Consider the following 24425-nt stretch of genomic DNA (forward strand, 5'->3'; position numbering starts at 1 on the left):
TCTGAAGATTTTCCACCCTCTGACTATTGTGAAACACGGTGTCACATAAACAAGACTCAAGTGTAATTTCCTTGAAAACCCTTTCAGAACTGTAGTCTAGTATTCCAAAGAATTACTATAAGTACTCCCTGAAGACAATTATTATCCAAAGTCCATTGCAGCCTCAGGTTTTCAGATTCCTCCTGGGCACTCAAGTGATTGTCCAAGTTTCCTTCTCACTCAGTCTTAAATTTGCCTCTAAGACGGTTTGAGTGTGTTGTCCATGGTGCTGAAGGATGATATTCACAAGTGCCTGCAAAGATCAGTAAAAAGGCACAAAGCCATATGACACTTGCAGGCCTTCCTATAGAACTACATACCCAAGAAGTAATACAGGACATCAACTCATGAGAAACGCAAATAAATTTCACATTAAATTCAAGTGAGATATTTTGGTGGATGATCGCTGATAAAAGGGGGACACAGATGACATCATAAAACAATGTATTGGGGTCCACACCAAGGACAGAATGAAAAGATTACAGTCCTGAGTCTGGTCTCTTCTCAAGGTCACCTCTGATCACTAGAGAAACTCAAAGGGTTTGGTTTCTGATTCTAAGAGGCCCCAGAAAGAAGGAATTTGTGCAGCAGATCTTGGAATATGGTACAAGTTTGCCTGTCATTTGAGAGATACTCAGTGCATTCCATCCTCACATCTCACATCTGGGTGCAAAGCAGAACCTGGGAGAAGATGGAAAGAAGGGGAGATCCAGTGATCATCACAAAGACACTGATGTCTTCCCCATCTAACTGTCCATTTCCATCTCCTATAGGGGAATAAATAGATTAGGAGAAAACCTCCAGCCCTTCCTCAGTCTAGCCTTCACTGGGTCTGGTAGATCACTCTCTCCACATGGAATTCCATACCCAGCAGCCTGACACCAGCCCCATCCTGCCAAGCTCCCCTTATTAGATCCATCCTTGATCTGGCCACTTCCAAACCTCATTAGTTCTATCTGCTGTTGCCAGAATAATTATCCTCAAGCACCATTTCTGTTTCTCAGGCCCTCGATCCAAGACACACACTGACTGCGGTTAAGATTCTAACCGAATATCCAGGTCTCCCATGTCTGTCCCATATTATTATTACTGTTTCCTATACTTTCATCTCAACTTCACAAGTCTTTTTATGAGTAGCATGGACTTGGAGAGAATAAAGTGACCTAATCCAATTCTGACCTATTGTACATGCTGGAACTGAGGGTCTGAAATGTGAGGTGACTTGACAAATGTCCCTATTATCTCATAGTTTCATTTATGTTTTATACTTCAACTCTCAGTTGGGAACTTTCTTCCATGCATGATGCCCTCTCTCCTACGTCTTCATTCATCCAGCACATTCACTGAGCACCTACTGTAAGCCATACCATATGAGGCATGGGGTAAAGTAGGGAGCAGAAAGGGCCATACCCTCTTCTCATGGGAACTGACAATCTAAAGAGGAGACAGACATGTATCCAATAACCATCCAATAATTACCCAGGTACCTGGTGATAAACAGTAATACGTGATCTACAAGAAAGGCACAGGGTGTTATTAGCAGGTAGAGTAGAGGAACTTAACCTATCAATAGATTCAGCAAATACTTTCCAAAATAAATGATATTTAGGCTGACATCCGAAGCATAATAAGGCACAAGGGGGACAGGTGTTCTCATCGGAGGGAACGATATGTGCATACCTTGAGGGAGGATAAAACACAACACATTCCAAGAATTGAATGTGCTCCCGTGGAGCTGGGGTCACAGCGAGGATATAGAGGTTAGCAGGCCCAGGTCATCTGTATGACTTTATATGTCAGGGAAAGAAGTTTAGATTTATTCCAACTTAAATGAATAAAAATGGAGGGTTTTTGGATCACCTGAGTGGCTCAATCAGTTGAGCACCTGACTTTTGATTTCTGCGTGGGTCATGATCTCAGTTTGTGAGTTTGAGCCCCGCATTGGGCTCAGCGCTGACAGTGCAGAGCCTGCTTGGGAAGCTGCACCAACCCAGGGATGCTGCTAAACATCATATAATACACAGGACAGTCCCTCCACCACAACCCAGAATTACCCAGTCTAAAATGATAGTCGAGGGGCGCCTGGATGGCTTAGTCAGTTAAGCGTCTGACTTTTGCTTAGGTCATAATCTCGCGGTTCGTGGGTTTGAGCCCCGCGTCAGGCTCTGTGCTGACTGCCAGCTCAGAGCCTGGAGCCTATTTCAGAGTCTGTATCTCCCTCTCTCTCTGACNGCTCAGAGCCTGGAGCCTATTTCAGAGTCTGTATCTCCCTCTCTCTCTGACCCTCCCCTGCTCACGCTGTCTCTCTCTCCTAGAAATAAATAAATATATTAAAAATAATAATAAATAAATAAAATAAAATGATAGTCGAACCAAGATTCCTCAATTAGGAATCATATTCTTCCTCTCTCAGAAAATCTAAAGAGAACGTGGACATCACTGTCACAGCAGCACCACCACAACCCAATCTAGATGACCTTCCTGCTTAGACAGTGTGCTTCTTCCTTATTGACCCTCCACGGTGTCAGCAGTTCCCAAACGTGGAGCCCCAGCTTTCCATGAATCACATGAGCACCAATATCTTTTCAGCACATTCTTGTGTTTGCTTGATGTGAGGAGTAAGGGAGATGATTCGTTTTCAAAAATACTAAATAAAAGCTGTGGTCTAATTACCAATAGGTTTAGAATCTATTGGAAATATGTACGAACTCCCCCACCCACCCCGAGACCTCCCACCCCCCACAATGGAGTCCCAAACCCTTAGACAATTCACTTCCTGGTTCTTCTTCCCCTCTCCATTTCAAGGGCTTATTTTCACGGGCTTTGCAATGAGCAGGCACCAAAGAAGATACAAAAGGAGGAGGGACCGAAGTCTCTGCATCACCTCAGGGAATATATATTTTCCAATCAGACTACTTTTTGCCTCACGTGGGCAGAGGCAACATCCCAGTAAGGCTGTAACCTCAGCCAATGAGGAACCAGGGGAGGGACTTGCACGCTGGGAGGTAAACTGTCTGCTGTAACTGCCGTGAGTGTGCCTGTCCATCAGACACCCGCTCTTGCAAGAGGGCAAGAAAAGTGTGGCTTTAAGGAACTTCACTAGAACTTGTAATCAGAAAACCAGAAGGAAGCTATTTTAATTTCAGTCTAAGTGTCAGTTTTTCATCAAGTACCTTAAACTGTTCATTAACAGGAGCCCAGTGGTCTGGGCCACTGGTTGGGTACTGAGGCGGGCTTGCTTTAGTTTTGAGTTTCAGTGCTAAGAAGGCAGAAGAAAACGAGAGAGAGAAGAGAGACTAGATTATTTCCATCTGGCCTCAGGGGACAGAATGGTAGAAAAAGAAGCCTATACTCAAAAGACCAAAAAAAAAAAAAAAACCTGTTAAAACAGGAAAAATATTAAAAATGGAAAGACGTAACCTATAAAATGGAGCACCAAAGAACAAGAGAACCTAAAAATTAAAATCAGTATCCCTACATATCAGGAAACATACATACCAATCAATCTGAAGCCCAAGTAGTATTGAGAAAAATAGAGGCTTTGCCATCTAAATACACTTAGTGGTTTAATTGCATGAGACTGACACAGTAGAAGCCTCTGAAGCCATTTGGCAAAGAATATGGGAAACACGGCAAGTAGCAGCTACAGAGTTCCAGGATCTTCTTAAATATAAAATATTCATATATATTTAAAGAAACCGAATACTTTAACAATTAAAACTCCTGTCTATCTATGACATACCGTTGAGTAACAAAAGCTATTACAGAACAGCAAGAACTTCCTTCCCACGTTTGCTACCATATCAGCATGAATATCTAAGGGCAGGGATGGATGAAAGTCACAAGTTAGCAGTCATTCTCTATGGGTGAGAGATCCTTTTCTTTGGACTTTTCTGTGTTGTTTGAAGATCTCAACAGTGATTACGCATCCTTTCTCAAAAAATAACAAACTGGAAAAGGAGAAGGAGGAAGAGGCAGAGGGGAGGGAGAAAAAAAAACAAAAAACAAAAAACAAATAACAAAAAAAAAAAGATGCATAATCCCATAATCCTACTGAGTTAGGCTCACATATCCTCAGAGCCCTGAGGGACTTTCATGAACTTTTAATTCAGAGATGACCAAACCGCACCAGCCACCCTTTAGAATCCCCTCAAAAGCTTTTTTTAAAGGTAGCTACTGGTAGACAAGCAAACAGTTTCTTGTGGCCTGCCCCCACCTTTGACCTACTGAATCAAAATATCTGGGCTGAAACTTGGGAATCTGCACACTGACAAGCCCACTCAAGTAACTGTGTTCTGAAACCAGCCTCTGGCAATTCTCATCTGCTTTCTGTCCATATGGATCTGCCTCTTCTAGATTTTTCCGTATGAATGGAATCATACGGTAGGTGGCCTTTTGTGTCTGGCTTCTTTCACTTAGCACAGTGTTTCCAAGGTTCATCCATACTATAGCCTGGATCAGTACTTCAACCCTTTTTGTGGCTGAATAATACCCCACTGGAGGGATAGGTGACATTTTTTGTTTATCCATTTATCCTTTGACAGGTATCTGGTTGGCTTCTACCTTCTGGCTATTGCAAATAACATGTCTATGAACACTGTTGAACAAGTGTTCCTTTGAACGCCTGTCTTCTATGCATTTGGTTATACAGCTGAGAGGAGAATCGCTGGGTCCTATGGTAATCCCATGCTTAACTTTTTGAGGCACCTCCACACTTTTTACCATGTTAAGTGGCTACTAGAAAACTTGAAATTACGTGTGTGGCTTGCGTTATATTCTATTGGAGAGCGCTGCTCTAGATGTCTCTTTCTGCCCGAGAATTCCACTGATGCTAACATCTCGTGTATACATACCCAGCCATCTTCCAAACAGGCGAAGATTAGAGGAAGCTGACAATCATTATGCCAAGAGTAAAAGAGAACAAAGGGAATAATAAAAGAGGGTATTATGAGATTCATCTTTTTTCAGAGAAACTGAATAACCATCGCTGACATTTGTTGAATGTGCCTTTTTGTGTCGGTTCTGTGCCAAGTGCTTTCTTTATATATTCACTCAGCAATCCTGCGAGGTGGGAAACGTGGTAACAGGATTGACCTCGTTCATTTTGCACAGAGCTCATGAGCAGCAGCAGAGTTTAGATTCAAACCCAGGATCTCAGTGCAAAACCCAAGCTTGTGGCTTCCTGGTAGCCGAGGCAAAAATGAAACATTGGCTCTGGAAAGCACCTTTTCACAGGGGCCAGTAACAGAGATGATGCCATGAAGTTACCTCCCTGCCCATTCTCAGAATGGCTCATGGCCAGAGGGAAACTTTCTCCTGACCTTGAGCTCCACAAAGAACTTGCCCTGTGACTCTGTACAAGAAACACTCATACAACGTGATCACATCCCCAAGATAAATGTTACCAAACTGCAGGGTCATTCCACACGGTGTGAAAAGGGAGGGCTTGATGTTAGGTCTTAATTGATTAAATGCAATTCAGTAGGGAGCTAGGTCTTAATTGATTAAATGCAATTCAGTAGGGAGCTGGATTATAGAGCCCGGCGTGTAACGTTTTTCTCAAAGTGACAGGAAGAAGCTGGGACAAATTCAGACAATACCGAACTTTTTCCAACTAAAAAAATAAATAAAATTTTTTTTAAAAAAATACTGAACTTTTTCCTTTAGGGTTCTGGAATTTCAGAGCATTTCTCTTGCCTGGAAATTGTCTATGACTTAGACCTCTGCTGCCCTCTTGTGGCTCTGAGAACAAAGGCACCCAGCCAAGAATTTTTTTCCACTCAAAACTGCCCACCCATTGGTGTTCCCACAGGCCCCCAAAGCAGCTGAGCCCAGGAGGGTCTGAGCCCCCCGCCACTCCAAACAGGCCTTGAGCCCTTTCTGAACACACACACCCCACCTTCAGGGTCTGGGCCCTGCCCCAACTCTCACAAACTGCATTTCATTTCCCTCCCTTGGCCGCACTGGTGTCCTGGTTCAGGCTCGAGCTGGGACCCAGGTCGTTGTTGGGAGAAAACAATTCAAGAGCTGCTATCAGTATGTAAGATCTGGACGTCAGAGTGACCAGAATATCAACGAGAGAGCATGAAAGGGGGAGTATGAATAGGTCACAGATTTCCAGGGCCAAGCTCCTCCCACCTGGGACCTGCTCAGAGAATCTCAGGGCTGGAAGGGACTGCCAATCTCATGGAACCCCATGTCTGTCTCTGTCCCCTTCTCATTCTCTCCCTCCCTCCCTGTCCCTCTCCCCCTCCCTCCCCCTCCCTCCCTCTTTCCCTCCCTGTTCTCTCTCACTCTCTCCCCCCTCTCCCCCTCCCTCCCCCTCCCTCCCTCTTTCCCTCCCTGTTCTCTCTCACTCTCTCCCCCCTCTCCCCCTCCCTCCCCCTCCCTCCCTCTTTCCCTCCCTGTTCTCTCTCACTCTCTCCCCCCTCTCTCCCTCCCTCCCTCTCCCTCCCTATCTCTCCCTGTCTCCCCCACCTTGGGTTTCTGTCTCTCCCTCTCACTCCTTCCCCCTCCCTCCCTCTCTCCTCCTTCCCTCTTTCTCCTTCTCACTCCCTCCTCCCCCCTCCACCCTGTCTCCCTCTCCCTGTGTCCCTCTCCCCTTCACCCTGTCTCTCCCTTCCTGCGTCTCTCCCTCTCTGACCTAGAGGTCACGCACCCAGTCTGGAGTGGAATGCAGTTACCCATGCCTGTCTCTCTTTTCCTTACTTTCCAAACCATCACAGCTGATCCCAAACCACTCGCCTACCGCCATCTGATGGTGAGAGGAAGCAGGATACCAAAAGTGTTGAACTCCTACAAAACGAGGTTCAAACGAGCCCTGCCACCCACTCCGAGGCCTTGGGCAAGTCATTTAACTTTCTCAGTTCTCTTGTCTCCCCAGGGCCACTGCTAAGATGAAATACGAGTGTGCACGTCAATTGTGGTCAGTGCTCAGTGAGGGTTAGCTGTCAGCTCTTGGGGGGGGGGGGGCTTCTTCATTCTTTTCTGATGCTTGCGACTCCACGCGAAGCTGGCCTTCTAGCCACCAACCCCCTTGACAAGAGAGCTTCACTTGGGTAGGAAAAGGAAGGTAGCCCTCAAAAGCACCCCCTTGCAGGTGCAGGGGTTGAGCACCCCGCCCCCCCCACATATCCCACTTACCAATGACATTATGCCCCCCAGGGAGCAAGATCCAGAGGAGCGGCAGGTTGAGGACGCAGGGCCCGTGTCACTGAAATGGGCACACACGTGTGCCGCCAGGGGTTTCCACCGCCTGAAGGTCAAGGAAGGGGATGGAGAAGCCGGAACTGAAAGACCCACTGACTCTGGTCAGAAAACAGGTCTCAGACGACTCGCACTTGAGCCCCAGAATTCCCTGCCCACTGCAAGGAAGTGTTGGAGGAGGTGACCGAGAGGATACGACGACCTCCAGGTGACCTGCTAGCCGACCCTGGGCAGTTGGAGGTTCCTCCCCCTCCCCTGCGCCCCTCCGCTCCCACCCCGTCCTCGGAGCATAGGCTCCGCCCACCACTCCCACAGCGGGGGCCCTTGTCAAGGGTGTAGCCTTGAGGGAGCCGCGTGTTGTTGAGACGGTCTGGCGGGTACCTGTGACCGAGCCTGGTTAAGGCCCCCCTGTGAACTGTTCCGGCTCGGCGGGCGGGCGCGGCGCCCTGCTGTCTTCCAGAGCCCAAGACCAGCGTCCTGTAAGCTCCCTAGCTTGTTACAGCCGCCCCGGGGCGGATCGGGGGTGGCTTTCCCCCGACCCACCCTGGTCCCACCCTGCCCTGTGCCTGGGGGGCGGGTTTCAGGTTTCACCCCCCCAAGGTGAGCCACCTAGAAGCTGAGGATGGGACGGAGCGTGGGTGTGGCTTTTCCGTCCCGCCAGAAGCTATTTTCGGGGTGCAAGTGTAGGGCATCATGGGAGCAGGATCCACTGAGACCCGCTCCCCCAGGCCTGAGGCTGAAATGGCCTTAAACTCTGAGGAAGGGAAGGTTCTGATGGCTCCTTTGATTTAGGTTACAAGAGTAGGGAAAGAGCCTGGGGCGGGGAAGGTGGGGGTGTGGGGGAGACATGGAATCTGGCCTTTGACCTCCAACTCCAACACAACCCCAAGGTCAAGTTCACGTCTTCAGTTCATGCTTTCTCTTTCGCTCTCGCTCCCTCTCATCCCCCATTCTCTCCCTCCCTCCCTCTCTCCCTCCCCCATTCTCTCCCTCCCTCCCTCTCTCCCTCCCCCATTCTCTCCCTCCCTCCCTCTCTCCCTCCCCCATTCTCTCCCTCCCTCCCTCTCTCCCTCCCCCATTCTCTCCCTCCCTCCCTCTCTCCCTCCCCCATTCTCTTCCCTCCCCCCACCCCATGTCACTCCTCCCATGTGGACCAGGTGGGCTGCCCAGATTCAGAGGGAAGATCTGGAAGGGACCTCTCTCCTGGGGCTCAGCCTTGTGCTGTGCTTGGGCTCGCACCTTCCTTTCCACTCCCACCCCCATCCCGGCAGAAAATCACCCTACTTTATAGTATTTGAAGATTCCAGGACTGCTGTTTTTCACTGAGAGCTTCTCCCTGTTGATTTTTTTAAACAGTGTGCATGTATTGTTTTGATTTCTTAAATAAACAATAACAGAGAAGCAAAACAGTGGAAGAGGAAATGCCAAAATGTTCAGCCACCTGTCACACTGACCCCAGTGGGTCCCCCTAGTTCCCTGCTCTGTGAGCCTGGAGCCCCGGGGATCCCTGGGACAGCCACTGTCAGGTTCATACCAGCCACTCTGCCTCCGATCAGGCGACAATGGACACGTCTGGTCTGCTCGGAGAGAGAGGCGTTAGGATCCTAGCAGAAACCAGAATTTCACAGGCCAGTGTGAAAACAGAGGAAAGGGGCACAAAAAGATAGCAGTGATGGGAATTTTCTTTTTAAGTTGTAACTTGCTTTTTTCCACTAGAGTTGGGAATTACAAACACATTTTTGCAATATTCAAGGTGAGCACTAATACTCTCTTTTCTTGCTATCAAAGCCCTGCCTTCTTAGCAACTTGTCTAAATTTTGAATGCATGTGTCCTTTGAGCCAGTGTGACACATGAAGTTCATTACCCACCTACCCCAAAGTCATTCTCTCCTTCCTTGCTAGTAAATCTCAGTTTTATATCCCGGTGGGCCCATCCTCAGCCTCAAGGACGAAGCATGTTTAATCAAAGCCAGTCACATTTTCCCATTTGCTCTTCCAGCCCCCTTTGCAGAAACAGCTCTGGCCAAGGGAAATCTGGGGAGGGGTTGGCTTCTGGGGAAGATGGTCTGCATCATTAAGAGGAGAGCGCCAGCTGAGGTGAAGGTCTTTTCACCACTGCATCTTCCTGCTGTGAAGTTCTGAGCTGCAGTAGCTGCCCTGCACCCACGAGGTGACCCTCTCCCGGACAAGCCAGCACACCGAGGTTGATGGGGAAGGAAGGAAAGTTTCAGCCCACTGGTGTTGAGGGTGAGCTGCCAAACCAGCCTCACTGCCTCTCTCCAGACTCTGATGTGAGAAACTTAAATGTCTTTACTGACTAAGCCGCTGTTGGCTGGGTTTTCTTTTACTTGAAGCTCAAAAAATTCCTAATGGACTTGGGAATTATATTCATTCTTCCATTCATTCAGCAAACACTGATTGAGGGACTTTGATTTTTAATTTTTATTTTTTTGGCCAGGCTCTATTTGAGAAACTAGAATTCTACTATTGAGATTTTCCCCAGATTTACCTACAAAAGTAGACCAGCATTTATATGTACAAGGATTAATGTCCAAAAAGAGATGACTAGTTAAATGAGCTACTTTCATGGAGTCCCATTACGGGAATGTATGTGAGGATATAAATGTCTCCAAGATATAGCATATGATCCATGTTGTATGCCTAACAAATATAATTTTTTAATGTTTATTTTTGAGAGAGAGAGAGAGAGGGCAGAGCATAAGTGGGGGAGGGGCAAAGAGAAAGGGAGACACAGAATCCACAGTGGGTTCCAGGCTCTGAGCTGTCAACACATAGGCCGACATGGAGCTCAAACTTGCGAACAGCGAGATCATGACCTGAGCCAAAGTCCAAAGCTTGATTGACTGAACCACCCAGGTGCCCTCTAACAAATATAATTTTTTAAAATGATCTTGGTTCCAAGAACCTAAAGACAATCTCTCCCTACAGGAAAGCGACCTGGCGGGGACTTACTGCCTGTCTTGGAGCCACGGGCCAGCCCCTAAGGAAGAAGGTCCAAGATAGGAACATCCAAAGGACTGCAATAAACTAGCCACCCACCTCAGTTCCAAGCCCAACTCACAAACTGATGAAAGAAAGGTCAGCGGGCCCAAGAAGACGCCTGACGGGCCCACTTCTGAGGCCCGAGAGAGATTCTGGGGGGAGTCAGCTGAGCTCCCACCCCATCTGCCCTCGCCGCCTGAGCAGCACCCAGTTTCAGTGTTCTCAGAAAGGATGGGTTGCCTTAGGTCCCATAATCCCACAGCCATGCCCAGACCCCCTAGCTCTCTCCCCTCATCTTTGCCCTCAAACAGCACAGACAGGAAGGCCAGCCTGAGCCTTTACTGGGGAAAAGCAGCACCGAACACCATTGCCCAAACCCGAGGCTCTATTTCCCGCACTCAGGGCAGCAGCAGGAATAGAAGCAGAGCAGGGAAGGGTAATGAGAGCTCCAGGGAGGGTCACAGCGCCAAGATATCTCCCTCTTCTCGTGGCCAGGACAAGCCCCCTGCAGCAGCGCAGGACAAATCATGACAAGCTAGGACACTGGGGTCTCTGCAAAAAAAAAAGAAACATCAGGTCACATCCATGCCCTCCTGGCTCCAGCTCCCCGCCCCCTCAGAGAGGTTTCCCCTCCACCCTAGAGAAGCATGGCATACGTTGCTCCCAAAGCCTTGAATGGTGCCCTGCTTCCCAGATAATCCAGTCTAAACTGGTAGTGAAGACTCTACTCCTTCAGATGCCAACCTCGTATCTCCTAGCATGAAAACAGCTCAACTGTTCCTTCGCACATGCTTGCCCCACCCCTACCCACCTCCCCAAATATCACACACATTCCACCCTCTGTGCCTTTGCTAACCACCAGACTAGCTGTCCAGCGTGTTCTCTGTGCTATCCTGCCTCCGTCACATCCCACCTAGCCTTGAGGACCGAGATCAAATCCCACTTCTGGCAGAAAGACCTTCCTAAGGAGGCACGCCCACTCAGAGCCTAGGAGCCTGAGGTTCTCATCTGTGACAGATGATCTTTTTCTCCCAACTAGCCTCTGCAGGGCAAGAACTTTGTCTTGACCTTTTCTGAGGCCCCCTGCCCGGCACCTAAGCCAGTGCTCTGCGTGTAGCAGTTAAGTTCACTGTTTTCAGCCATGACGGGCTGTACTCACCTAATTCAGAATCAGACCTGAGGCTCCAGCTGGGGTTTACGGCCAGTTCGGGTCGCAGAACCGGTGGGACGCAGAAGCGGCCACAGCCTGACTTGCAGCACCTTTCCCCGGCCCAGCAGGTCGCATCCGTCATGCAGCCGACAATGCACAGGCCCACCAAAATGTTTGGACAGTCCCCACCCCGCCCTGCGGGATAAACAGGCACAGGTAAAGAGACAGGACAGTCGGCTCCTTGGACTCCAAGTTCCCAGCCAGGCACTGAGACTCAGAGGCTCCAGACGAATCCGTCCCTGACTGTAACTAGACCTTAACCAAACATCTGGCTGAGAAATCAGGAAGCTATAGCCTCGGAGAATAAGTAGGGTCCCAAGAGGACATCTGGACCGATACTTTTCAAATGGTACCTCACAGAGTTTCCTACGGCAGTCCCTCGGGGTCTGACAGCTCTGTGGGCGGGGCTGCTTGGAGCGTGTCAAGACCACCACTCTCTCCTCCACACCTGGGCCTCCAGAAGTGTTACTTCTGCAGGGAGGCCTGGTCTGCCAGACGACGTTTGGTGCCCTGTTTTGTGTTCCTTTCATCAGAATTTATTATAATTCCTGCTCTGCCTACCTCCCCTGAGAAACTATAAGCTACAAAAGGACAAGAATCTGTCTTCAGAACCTCAAACATATGTTGCCTAAACACAACGTTTGAGCCAGTGACTCTGAAATGAAGTTCTACAGGGACCCTGGGGGGCTCAGTCAGTGAATCGTCTCACTCTTGATGTCAGCTCAGGTTGTGATCTCGTGGTTGTGAGATCAAGACCCACTTCAGGCTCTGCACTGATGGTGCAGCGTCTGCTTGGGATTCTCTCTCTCTCCCTCTCTCTCTGCCCCTCTCCCACTTGTGTGCTTGCTCTTTCTCTCTCTCTCTCTCAAAATAAATAAACTTAAAAAAAATTTTAGGGGGGACCCCTGGGTGGCTCAGTCAGTTAAGCATCCAACTTCGGCTCAGGTCATGATCTCACAGTTCATGAGTTCGAGCCCTGCATCGGGCTCTGTACTGACAGCTCAGAACCTGGAGCCTGCTTCAGATTCTGTGTCTCCCTCTCTCTCTCTCTCTGCCCCTCCCCCACTCACAGTGTCTCCCTGTCTCTTGAAAAAAATAAAACATTAAAAAAATTTTAAGAAAAAATTTTTTTGAAATGGAGTTCTACAGCACCTGGTATAAAAGGAACATTCAAAAATATGTACTTGCTTTCTTTTTTTTAATTTTTTTTAATGTTTTATTTATTTCTGAGAGAGACAGCATGAGCAGGGAAGGGTCAGAGAGAGAGGGATACACAGAATCTGAAACAGGCTCCAGGCTCTGAGCTGTCAGCACAGAGCCCAACGCCGGGATCGGACCCACGGACCGTGAGATCATGACCTGAGCCGAAGTTGGACGCTTAACCAACTGAGCCACCCAGGTGCCCTTGTACTTGCTTTTCAAAATATATTGAAGAAACAAAAGAATCAGAGCAGCAATGCTTTTATCTGTTGTGTACACGTTGCTAAGAAATCGGTCAGAAAACCTGATTTGGGGCAACTCCCTCAGTTTACAAAGAAACTGGCTCAGGGAGAGGAGCTTGCTTCCCTTAGGTCACAGAGCCAGTCAGCAGCAGAATAGTGCCCAGAAGCCACACTGCCCGGCTTTCAGCCTCAGGGCCCTTCCTACTACCCCACACTGCCTTCCTCTACTTCTTTCAATGCCCAAGGGGGCCCCTGGGCCCTAGGAAGAGGGGCTGCTTTGGGTTGGGGGGCTAGGACAACCAGAAGCATGAGAACTCTGACCACGCCCACCCCCCAGAAGGACAGACACGGAGGCCAGGGATGGCTCCCACCCCAACCCACCCTGGAAATCAAGGACTTCTCCCCCAAGGAGCCAACATACCTCCCTTAATGTCTCCACGGCAGGAGTGGCCACAGCCGGTGCTACAGCATTTATGCCCCTGGGGACAGGACACATCCCCATCACACAGCTCCTTACACGGAAGGGGGTCAGCTGGACATTCACCTCCAGACTCTGCCATAGAATCATAGAATTGGGGCCCAGACGTGTTCAAGCCCAGTGTTTCTGGTTATTTTCACTGTTACTCTTGAGTGCAAAATATATCTTTCATTGTGAACGTTAATCCATATGCATGCCCAAAATGTATATGCTTATGTACACACATGTATATACTTCATAGTCTATTTCTTCTTTTTTTTTTTTTTTACAAATAGTTTATTGTCAAGTTGGTTTCCATATAACACCCAGTGCTCATTCCCACAAGTGCCCACCTCCATGCCCATCATCCCCCCACACCCATCACTCCTCAGTTTGTTCTCAGCATTCAAGAATCTCATGGTTTGCCTCTCTCCCTCTCCCCCACTATTTCCCCCCTTCTTCTCCCCCACGGTCCTCCATTAAGTTCCTCCTAATCCTCCTATACGTGCAAACATATGGTATATGTCCTTCTCTGCCTGACTTATTTCGCTCAGCATAACACCCTCAAGGTCCATCCATATTACTATACATGGCTAGATTTCATTCTTTCTCATTGCCATGTAGTATTCCATGGTATAGATAAACCATATCTTCTTGATCCATTCATCCGTTGGTGGACACTTAGGCTCTTTCCATGTTTTAGCTATTGTTGAGAGTGCTGCTATGAACTATTCTTTTTTTAAATGCTGGTCATCAACTACTAAACGGATTTCAAGACTCACAGTCTGGAAAACACTGCTGAGGTCTAACCCACGGTGGCAAACGTCCCTCCTGCCAGCCCCATATTCACTCTCTGACCCTCCTTCCTGGGGTAAGTGGTGGCCACACCTCCCATACTGTCTCTGGGCTGGGCGGGGGGGACTTGCTTTGACCAACAGGACACCAGCAAGTGTGATGCAGGCAGATGCTTGATAAGCACTTGGGCACTGGGGCTCATCCTCTCCAAACAATCCCGCCCTGTGGAAACCAGCCACTATGCCGTGAAGCAGCTTGGGCTCCACTGCGGAATGATGAGGGGCCCCAGAAGAGAGAGAACCTGGATGAAGGTTCCCATGTCCTGTTACCTACTTCAGGACTTCTCGCAATATGAGAAAAACGTTATACCGACTCCGTTAATTTTCTGTTGCACACAGCCAAACACATCCTCGATGGGCCCCTTCACCACCCCTATGAAGAAAATGATGCTCAGAGAAGAGAAGGAGTTTGCCCAGAACTACAGAGTGAGTCAGTGGCAAAGCAGGACAAATGTCAGCCTCTTGGTGTGTAAGGAAGCACTCTCTCTACTACGCCATCCTTAAAACACGCAGGCACAGGCCCTCCGGAGCAGGCACTCCCTAAGAAGTCACATCCAAAACAAACTGACTCACCGTGACTCATTCACCCCAGTGTTTATTTCAAGTTTTTGCAATGGAGGAAAGAAGTGGCAGGCAATTAAAAGCATTGTAGAAAACCAAAACCGGACTGGCCCGGGGCCTTTGAGTAAGAACAAGTAAATACAAATGCATATGGCTGCCAGGAAGTCTGCCATGATGGAAAAAGCAAGTGCTGGACTCCAAGAACACGTGCAGCTAAACAATCAAGGTCTAATAACCCTGCATCCCGGGATTTTCCCGAACAGCCCCTCTTTCAAAGATTCTATGCCAATGGCACATCACATCAAACCTGATATTTTTTTATTCATCTTTGAGAGAGAGAAAGAGCATAAGCGGGGAAGGGGCAGAAAGAGGGAGACACAGAACCCGAAGCAGGCTCCAGGCTCCCAGCTGTCACCACAGAGCCCGACACAGGGCTCGAACCCACAAACCATGAGATCATGACCTGAGTCAAAGCTGGATGCCTAACCAACAGAGCCACCCAGGCACCCTTCAAACCTGATTTTTTATCCAGAAAATATGGCCACTGTAACTGCCAGATGTACCCTCCACACCTCTCCACCTGCTTGACAAACACTAAAATCTGTTGAACAAAGCCTTTCATCCCACAGTTTAGAAGGCTGGGTATAAAAACAATCTCCTTGGTGGGAAAAACCTAGCAACGTAACTTCTAGGGGAATTATACTGAGCAGCACCCTTCCCAGATTTCACCATTTTGCTGAACTTGGCCCTGAAGTGACCAATGCCAGGAGCATTCTGCCACTCTCTGCCCTCAACCCCAGGACCAGGCATAGAGACCAAACCTCTACTGTCTTCCAGGCCAGGCTTCCTTGAGGTCCCTGCAGTTTTGTCAGATATTAGAAGCATTGAAGGGACTCTTGGGCCACAGGCTAAAGCCCTGAAGGTCAGAACATATGCCCTTTGACCAGTGCCCAGCATGGCCACCCACTGCACCCCCTGATGCCTGTGAATCCCTGTCAATAATTCCCAACTCTCAGCTCAAACACTGGCATTAATGGGGCGTCACGACCTCCAAGCCAGACTAGCCCATCCTTATACTTTATACTCAACTGAAATCTGGCTTTCTAGAAATTCTATCCATTAGTTCTTGTCCTATCCCCAGAGACCTTGTGAAAACACGGTTGTACCATCCCCTTAGATAGAATCCTCTGCCTTTCACCATCTCAGCTTTCTTGGACGAGGTAAGCTCAGTTCTTCATACCACATGGTTTCCAGGCACCTCACAGTTATCTAACCAGGAACCAGGATGAGAAATAGGGATGAGTCTCAACGGGAATGGTCATCCGCACCCTGTAAATATGCCTCTATCCAAGGACCCCAAGCTATCACCGAAAAAAGTGGAATAAAACAAGGAAGCCCAGGAAATACTCGGACATAGGCTTTACTGTTGTCCCAGCTCCAACCTTCCACTATATCTGAGGGAAGGATACCAGGTGCTGGCAGAAAAGCGAAATCTCATGGGGCGCCTGGGTGGCTTAGTCGGTTAAGCGTCTGACTTTCGCTTAGGTCATGATCTCGCGGTTCATGGGTCCGAGCCCCACATCGGGCTCTGTGCTGACTGCCAGCTCAGAGCCTGGAGCATATTTCAGAGTCTGTATCTCCCTCTCTCTCTGACCCTCCCCTGCTCTCGCTCTCTCTCTCTCTCTCCTAGAAATAAATAAAAATATTTTAAAAAAAAGAAAAGAAAAGTGAAATCTCAAAACTTCTTAAGCCAAGAAGGGCCCTCAGAGCTATCAAACCTACTACTCTTGCAAAAAGACAGACAGACATCCAGGAAGGGGGCAGGATTGGCCTGAGGTCAATGGTGGCAGAATTGGGTCCCAAATTCCCAGCTCTCACACTAGGTCCAGTGCCCTTTAAATCATTATGATCCCCTACACTCCACAAGGATTACCCAAAAACTAATCAGTAAGAGCTAGGACTTGCTGAGCTGAATTCTGACAAAAGAGAAGACCCAGTGGTAGAGAGTTTTAGGGATTAGGAAAACGTATCAATAAACCAGTGAGTCTCGACGACAACTCCTAGGTTGGGTGATTTGCTAGGACTCACAAGACTCGGTGCATAGTTGTACTCATGGCCATGATTCATTATAGCAGGAGGACACAAAGCAAAACCATCAAAGGGAAAAGGTGCATGAGGCAAAGTCCAGAAGAGTCCTCTCCCAGTGGAATCACATAAGACAAGTGACAACACATGTGAAGTGTTGTCTACCAGGAACACTCATGAGAGACTCAGAGTTTTTACTGGGCACTCTCTGCCTAGCAGATATGACTCTTACCAGTTACGGTGGTAGGAACACTCTCAAAAATCTAACTTCCTTGAAGCCAGCCAGGGCCAATGTAACAAGCAGGCCCTTCTAAGATATCAATCTCAGGCCTGCTATGTTAACTCTTTTCTGAACAACCAGCAGTGAGGTTTCACAAAAGGGTCATCCAAACACACAGGGAGCCCAGGCCACCCATCCATCCAAAGAATATAAAATACACGTTGTAATAAGCAAAACAGCAGCTCACAGGGGATCGAGAATGATCAGGTTTCCTGGCATGGGAGAGGGGGCCATGAGGGATCCAGAGCAGACAACTCTTAGGCTTTAATCTGAATCTTTGCTCCAATACCTCTTCCTCCCCAGATGCTCCCATCACCCAGCTACTCAAGCCACACACCTAAGCACTACTCTTGACACTCTCACCCTCAGCAGCCACATCCACTTACTTCTTCGCCCGTCAACTCGACCTTGAAAAGTACTCCAAGTCTGTCACCTTCCCACATCTGCACAGTCACCACCCTGGCCTAAGGTCACCTCTCCCCCAGCCTGCCACAACAGCCTCTTCACGGGCCTGCCATCTACTACATTTGCCCCCATCCATTCTTTATACACCAGCAGGGTGGTGATTTTAAAATGAACACCGAAGGTGGGAGGACATTGAGTGGCTCTGTTGGTTGAGCATCCGACTCGTGATTTCAGCTTAGGTCACGATCCCATGGTCATAGGATGGAGCCCCCCATCAGGCTCTGCTCTTAGCATGGAGCCTGCTTAGGATTCATTCTCTCTCTCTCTCTCTCTCTCAACCCCTGCTCATGTGCATGCATTGTCTAAAGAAATAAAATAAAAAAAATTTTTAAATGAAAACGCGACCATAAAAAGGAAAAACTTTCCTTCCACACTTCCAGTAAGCAAAGAAGTGAGCAAACAGACAGGTGGACCAGACTTGAAACAGGTGGAAAGTTGAACAGGGAGGCACTGGCATCACAGTCTGAGCTGAGCTGTTAAGCATTATTTGGTAGGTTTTGTTTGGGCTTTTTAAATACGTTTCTTCCAAACTATATGATATAGACTGAACATTCATGTTCCCCTAAAATTCATATCCTGAAATCTAACCCCCAATGTGATGGTGTCAGGAGATGGGGCCTTTGGGAGGTGATCAGGTCAGGAGAGGGGAGCCCCCATGAATGGGATGATCCCCATATTGCCCTTCTGCCATGTGAGGTCACGGTAAAAACATGGCAGCCTGTGAACCAGGAAGCTGGCCCTCACTAGACACTGGCTATAGCTGGCACCTTAATCTTGGACCTCTCAGCCTCCAGAATCATAAGAAATAAATTTCTGCTATTTATAAGCCACCCAGTCTGTGATAGTCTATTAGAGAAGCCCAAAGGAGTAAGACACTACATTGTCACTCTTTGCGGTGTAAACATCCTCATCTCCACTTTTACAGATGACAAAGGTAAAGTTCAGAGAGATAAAAGGACTTGCCCAGCCCAAGGCCACAGGGCAAGCAGAGAAGCCAAGACTCAGATGCAGGTGTAGACCAGAACTGCCTGAGGGGAGCAGGTCCCAGAGTCGGCCCTGTGCACTCTGGAGGCCTGACTGTCCCTCCACGTTACCAAACTGACCAGCAATGGCGATGGTAAACCTCCAGCAATGTCAGAGCTGAGGGAAAGCAGGAACCACTCAGAGCCCAGGACAGCTTCCTGTGACCTTGAGTATAGCAATGAGTCCCATTGGGTGAGTGGGCCAGTGCAGGACCGAAGCTGTAGAAAAGCCAGTATCGCTTCCAGCCAGTCTAAGAGCCCCACTCAACCAGTGCACTCTGGGAGATGTGCAGGGAGATGGCTGCTGCAACCTGCCTGGCCCCAACGAAAGAGGAACCCGCATGGGCGGGCCAGGGCCCAGAGCAGCTCACAGAGTGCCTCGCCTGGGTGCCAGCCTCACCCTCAGCCCCCGTAATTCAGCCGTCAGCTTCACACACTGGGAAGATTGTGCTCGGCCCTACTGGCTGGCGGGGAGTGACCTGCCTAACACAGATTCCCAGGCTCTGTTTCCAGAGCTGGGCCTCAAGAGTCCTGGCAAGGAGAACAACGCTCTATTCTCTCTTATGGGCAGGGCGCCCGAGAGAGCTGCCTAAGCCAGAAACAGACGGCCCCATGGGGTTCAGGGAAGGGGCCCACCACCTGGGGAGATTTGGCCAGAAGAAAAGAGGTTGTCACATATTGTGGAGTTTCAGGGTCTCAGAGAGCAAGTGATCAGGGGAGGAGAAAGCAATCCCGGTTCTCGATAAAAGGAGTTGCTTAGAAACTGTACTCCTGAGGAAGCCCACCTCAGCAGGCAAGAGGAAGGAAGCTAATGTCTATCAGGGCCAAACACTTTACATACTTTGAATCATTGCAACAACCTCCAAGGCTTATTCTTTCCATTTTACAGAGAAAGGAACTGGGGCTCAGAGAAGCAGAAGATACTTGACCAGTATCTTCTTACATGCTGGCCAGTAACTGCTGAGCCTTCAGGCTTGAACCCAGCTCCCTGACAACCAAAACCTACTCTTTTCTACTGTAATATTCTGCCACATGGACTCAGAGGAGAGAATGGTTCCAGTTTCTTTAGAAAACATAATGGAAAGTATGACAGAAGACTCCATTTAAGATAACAAGGAAAATAACAAAGTATCTTAGGCATTCACCCATCGAGAAGTATTTTAAAACTATAAAACACCCTGCAACACACCAAATACACTTGCACCGTGGGAAGACAAAGATTCAACATAAAAATGTCCGTTGTCCCTAAATTAATGTATACATCCAACACCTCTCCAATAAAAATAGCCTCTGTATTTATGGGAAGGGGGAAGTGATAAGCAATATGATAACAAAATATATTTGGAAGCCCAAACAAGCAAAAGTAACCATAAAAATCTGGAAACAAGAGGGAAATGAGAAGGGGCTAGCCACAGGAGACCGACATATCATCAATCCCTAATACTTTTTTTAGGGGGGGTCTCTCAGGGAACGAGGGAGGAGGCAAGCAATAGAGCAGAAAGTTCTATCACTTCAACCTTCCAACCTCCAAATTCTCTCCACTGTGTCACCTTTCCTGCATCCCCACTGCCACCCCCCTGGTCTAACTGGCCTCCATCCTCAGCAGGAAGTATTCTGTCCCTCCCTGCCTCTACTCCAACCATATCAGCTTTCTTTACATTTCTCTCGGGTGGCAAGCTCCTTCTCACCTGGAGCCCTTTGCACTCGCTTCTCCCTTTTCCTGGGATGCTCATCACACCCTTCACCTGGCTAACCGCAACTGCAGGTTAAATGTCACTGCCCCAGACAGGCCTTCCTTGACCACCCAGTCTAAAGCCGGCATCCCCTTTCTAACTCTCAGCACCCATTAGTTTTCCTCCATATCCTTCTCACATTGGAAAGTATATGTGCACCTGCCTGCTCATCTGTGAAACCTCTTTCTCCCGCACCAGACCATGAGCTCCAAGAAGGCAGGGATGGGAGCCACTTGGTTCACCACAGTATACCCGGAGCCCATTCTAGATCTAGGAAAACAATATACACATTCAACAAATATTTGTTGAAGAAATAATGCATAAATGGAGAATTGGGGGCATTACAGTCTTGCTAGAGGTAGGAGAAATCTCTTTCAAACACCTCTCTACCAGAACCAGAATAAAACAGGGCACACTTCCAACAGGAGACGGCTATCCTGTGTGCGGACAGAGGACATAAAGCCTCAGAAGCAAGTGAGCATGGAAATGCTTGCTGCCTTGCATGGGTACCAAGATTCTATCTTGCTCTCTCTCTCCCTGCAGATTCTTGAGCTGAGAATTAATAGAGAATATTGCAGTTGACAAAGGGAATTGAGAATTAGCCAACAGCTTTCAAATGTGCCTGCCAATAAAGACACGTCAAGATTTCCGTTCTGGCAGCCTCCTCTGCCTGCCTGGACCACATACCCCAGATCGCGTGGCTGGTAACCCTTTGTCTATCTTTTTTTTTTTTTTTTAGAAAAGTTCTCAGAATATGGCAGGCACCCAATTATTGTTTCTCAAAGTAAAGTAAAACCAATGATAAGATGGTATGGGATTATTTGAGAAAGAAGCAAGCAGGGGCGCCGGGGTGGCTCAGTCAGTTAAGGTTAAAGTGTCCAACTTCGGCTCAGGTCATGATCTCACAGTTTGTGGGTTCGAGCCCCACATCAGGCTCTGTGCTGACAGTGCAGAGCCTGGAACCTGCTTCGGATTCTGTGTCTCCCTCTCTCTCTGCTCCTCCCCCATTTGCACTCCATCTCTCTCTCTCAAAAATGTATAATTATAAAAATTGTTTTAAAAAGCAGCAAGCAGGCCCCCAAAGAGCCCATGGGGGCTCAGGGGAGAGTTCCTTACCCAGCTTTGGCTGAGAGACTGGGACCACACAGCTCCTGTGACAGCCAAATGCGCAGCATTTCTTTACACCGGGACAAGTCTCATCAGTGACGCACCTTTGGAAACAGGATTGTTTCCGAACAGCCCTGGGACAATCTCCTTTCCTCCCTGTAGCAAACAAGGGAGACAGCCACACACTCAAAAAAGACAGAGAGAGATAATGGTGCCTGGTGGCACCCGCAGGTGTCGCAAAAGGGAAAATCAAAGCAAGGAAGCCCTGAGCTTCTTGAGGACTCTCAACCCTGGTGCTAAAGCAGAGACGGTAACCGCAGTAACAGCTCACATGTACCGTAACGTTTACCGAGTTTACGTGGTGCCAGGAGTCTCTCATTTGATCCTCACAACAATTATCCCCGTTTTACAGATGTGGAAATTGAGGCTTAAAAGCTTAACACTTACAAAGAGCTGGTCCAGGCTTTTCTGAGGCATGAAAAGTCTGTCTGGCTCTGGGGTCTATGCTTTTGATCACTGTCTTAAACAGGTTTCCCTTCACACAGCTTTGCCTTCCAGCCTCCCAGGAACACTGAGTTCAAATAAAAGACAGAAGGGCACCTGGGTGGCTCAGTCAGTTAAGCATATGACTCTTGATTTCGGCTCAGGTTATGATCTCACAGTTTGTGGGTTTGAGCCCTGCATTGGGCTCTGCACTGACAGCATGAAGCCTGCTTGGGATTCTCTGTCTCTGTCCTTCTCCCACTCATTCTCCCTCTCTCTCTCTCAGTAAATAAATAAACATTAAAATAATAACAATAAAAGACGGAGATCATCAGCTGTGTGTTCTTCCCTGATAGAAGAAAAAGAACTGGGAACTGAGTGATTAAAGAGACCCCAAAGTGGGGAGGAGGTGCCGCAGGCAAGCTAGATTTCAAGAACCAATCCAGGGGCACCCGGGTGGCTCAGTTGGTTGAGCATCTCACTTTGGCTCAGGTCATAATCTCGCAGTTTGTAGGTTCAAGCCCCATATCTGGCTTTGTGCTGCCTGCTTCAGATTCTGTCTCCCTCGCTCTCTGTCCACCACCACCCCCCCCCTTGCTCATACGTGCTCTTGCTCTCTCTCAAAAACATTAAAAAAAAAAAAGAGTAATCTAGGAGGTAGAAAGCTCTCCGAGTCTTTCTGGCCCAGAGGCAGGGTCAGAAAGCACACCTGGATTTTGCCCATCCAGCCAACATACCCTTCAGAATGCCTCCTCGGCAGACCCGACCACAGCCGTTGCTGCAGCACTTCTGCCCGGCCGGACAGGACTCATCCCCCTGGCATAGCTCTTTGCACGGGTTCTTATTAGGAGGGCATTCTCCTTCTTTCACTGCAGAAGATACACGATACACATGAGGTTGGGGTAACTGGCTGCGCCTCTAGAAATGGGGAATGGAAGCCAAGTGCACTTCAAGGATTTTCAGACTCTCCGAACATTCCTATTCAGTGTCTCTGCAACCCCTTTCCCCTCCTCCCCACATCACCAATGACACGTGCCCACCACAACTAAACATCCAGCCACTTTGTGGCTAATGAGAGGGAAAGGTTGGGGTGATCTCGTTCCCATTTAAGGAGCTCTATGGAAAAGCTAGATCCTCTAGTAGACCAGACTGGAAGTCCTACCTCCACGCCAAGAAGACCTACCCTGGCTGTCCTGAGAATCTACACATCCAGCCCTGTCCTGCAGGGACCACCATTTCCATAAATAAGGGCTCTCACTCCAGAAAGAGGCAGGGGATGGCTTCTCCTTAGTCACTTTCTGTCACTGTCAGCCAGGGAATCCAAGTATTAGCTCACCATGCTCTCCGGAAGCCACCCAGGATATCAGGGACCCAAGAGCAAGAAGTGCCTTCAGGAGGAAGAGGCAGCTCAACATGATGATGGTGCTGAGAAGGGAGATGAGCGCTCAGTCCAGGTCGGAGGCGTACACCTTGCCCAGAGCATCCACCAAAGGAAGGGCAGGACTAGAAGAGCGGCCCAAACCCAGCCCCAAAGTCTTCCCTTGCACAATATCCCCCAGAATGTCTTCTCCCAACAAGAAGAAAAGTGACTGGTCGCTGGTATGTGGGAAAATTCCTGGCACTCCCAAAGGCACATGTGATGATGGTGACCAAACTCTGTAATGCAATACACACAACTCCTCTGGACGATGATAAGGAACCTAGTCAGTAGCTGGGGAAACATAGGGATGGCCCCTGGATAAAGGACCAAAGAGCCCTAAAGGTCTCTAGAAGGACACGGCTGCAGCCCAAGTGACAGAGGGAAGGACCAGAGATGTGACTTTAATAATAACCAAAGCTAATAAAATGCACTGTGGCTCCTATTCATCCTAGCAACACAGAAAACAGAGAATGGAACAGATTACTTAGAAAGCATCAAAAAAACTACAATAAAGCCATATTTGAGTTTGTTCAGAACCAATACAAATGCACCAAAAACCTACATCTTGGTCCCTCTGGCCACACAGGCCATTTTTGGATTGTGTGAAAGCAAGTTGACAGAACCCAACTCCATATACACCCTCTATTCTTTATCTCCTCTTCCTCTACTTCTTTTTACTTTCCTTTATCTGTCCTATTTATGACTTTGGGCAGGCATGATATTTAATTGTATTCACTGACACTGCGTAGCCCAGTAAGATTAAAGGGCAGAGGCATACACCTTGCCCAGAGCTCAAGTAAAGTCAAGGCTCAAAGTAAAAATCTCCTTAATAGAGCCACAGAGTACTGTATAGTTCCCTCACTGGGTTTTTTTTAATATTTTTTATTTATTTCTGAGAAAAAGAGAGAGAAACAGCATGAACAGGGGAGGGTCAGAGAGAGAAAGGGAGACACAGAATCAGAAGCAGGCTCCAGGCTCTGAGCTAGCTGTCAGCACAGAGCCCGACATGGGGCTCGAACTCACAAACCATGTGATCATGACCTGAGCCGAAGTCGGAC

General features: G+C 48.4%; 1 protein-coding gene across 1 annotated transcript; it reads right to left on the reverse strand.

Moving 5' to 3' along the window:
• Positions 1-10565: 10565 nt before the first annotated feature.
• On the reverse strand, positions 10566-23958 carry WFDC3 (WAP four-disulfide core domain 3). The gene is made up of 7 exons (XM_039249435.1): positions 23930-23958; positions 23284-23372; positions 22685-22816; positions 21474-21620; positions 13322-13453; positions 11408-11593; positions 10566-10800 (listed from the first exon to the last, which is right to left on the reverse strand). The coding sequence occupies exons 1-7, from the start codon at positions 23956-23958 to the stop codon at positions 10784-10786; spliced, it is 732 nt and encodes a 243-aa protein (XP_039105366.1). The 3' UTR covers positions 10566-10783.
• Positions 23959-24425: the final 467 nt, after the last annotated feature.

The sequence above is a fragment of the Hyaena hyaena genome, unplaced genomic scaffold (genome assembly GCF_003009895.1).
Source record: "Hyaena hyaena isolate Hyena2069 unplaced genomic scaffold, ASM300989v1 scaffold_335, whole genome shotgun sequence".
NCBI classification, from domain to species: domain Eukaryota; kingdom Metazoa; phylum Chordata; class Mammalia; order Carnivora; family Hyaenidae; genus Hyaena; species Hyaena hyaena.

Coding starts and splice junctions, on each gene's coding strand:
- WFDC3 (XM_039249435.1), bottom strand. CDS start 23,958: ATGGCCTGTGTGGCCAGAGGGACCAAGAT. Junction 23,373..23,929: donor GTGGCCAGAGGGACCAAGAT/GTAGGTTTTTGG, acceptor CTCCCTTCTCAG/CACCATCATCATGTTGAGCT. Junction 22,817..23,283: donor GGTGGCTTCCGGAGAGCATG/GTGAGCTAATAC, acceptor TATCTTCTGCAG/TGAAAGAAGGAGAATGCCCT.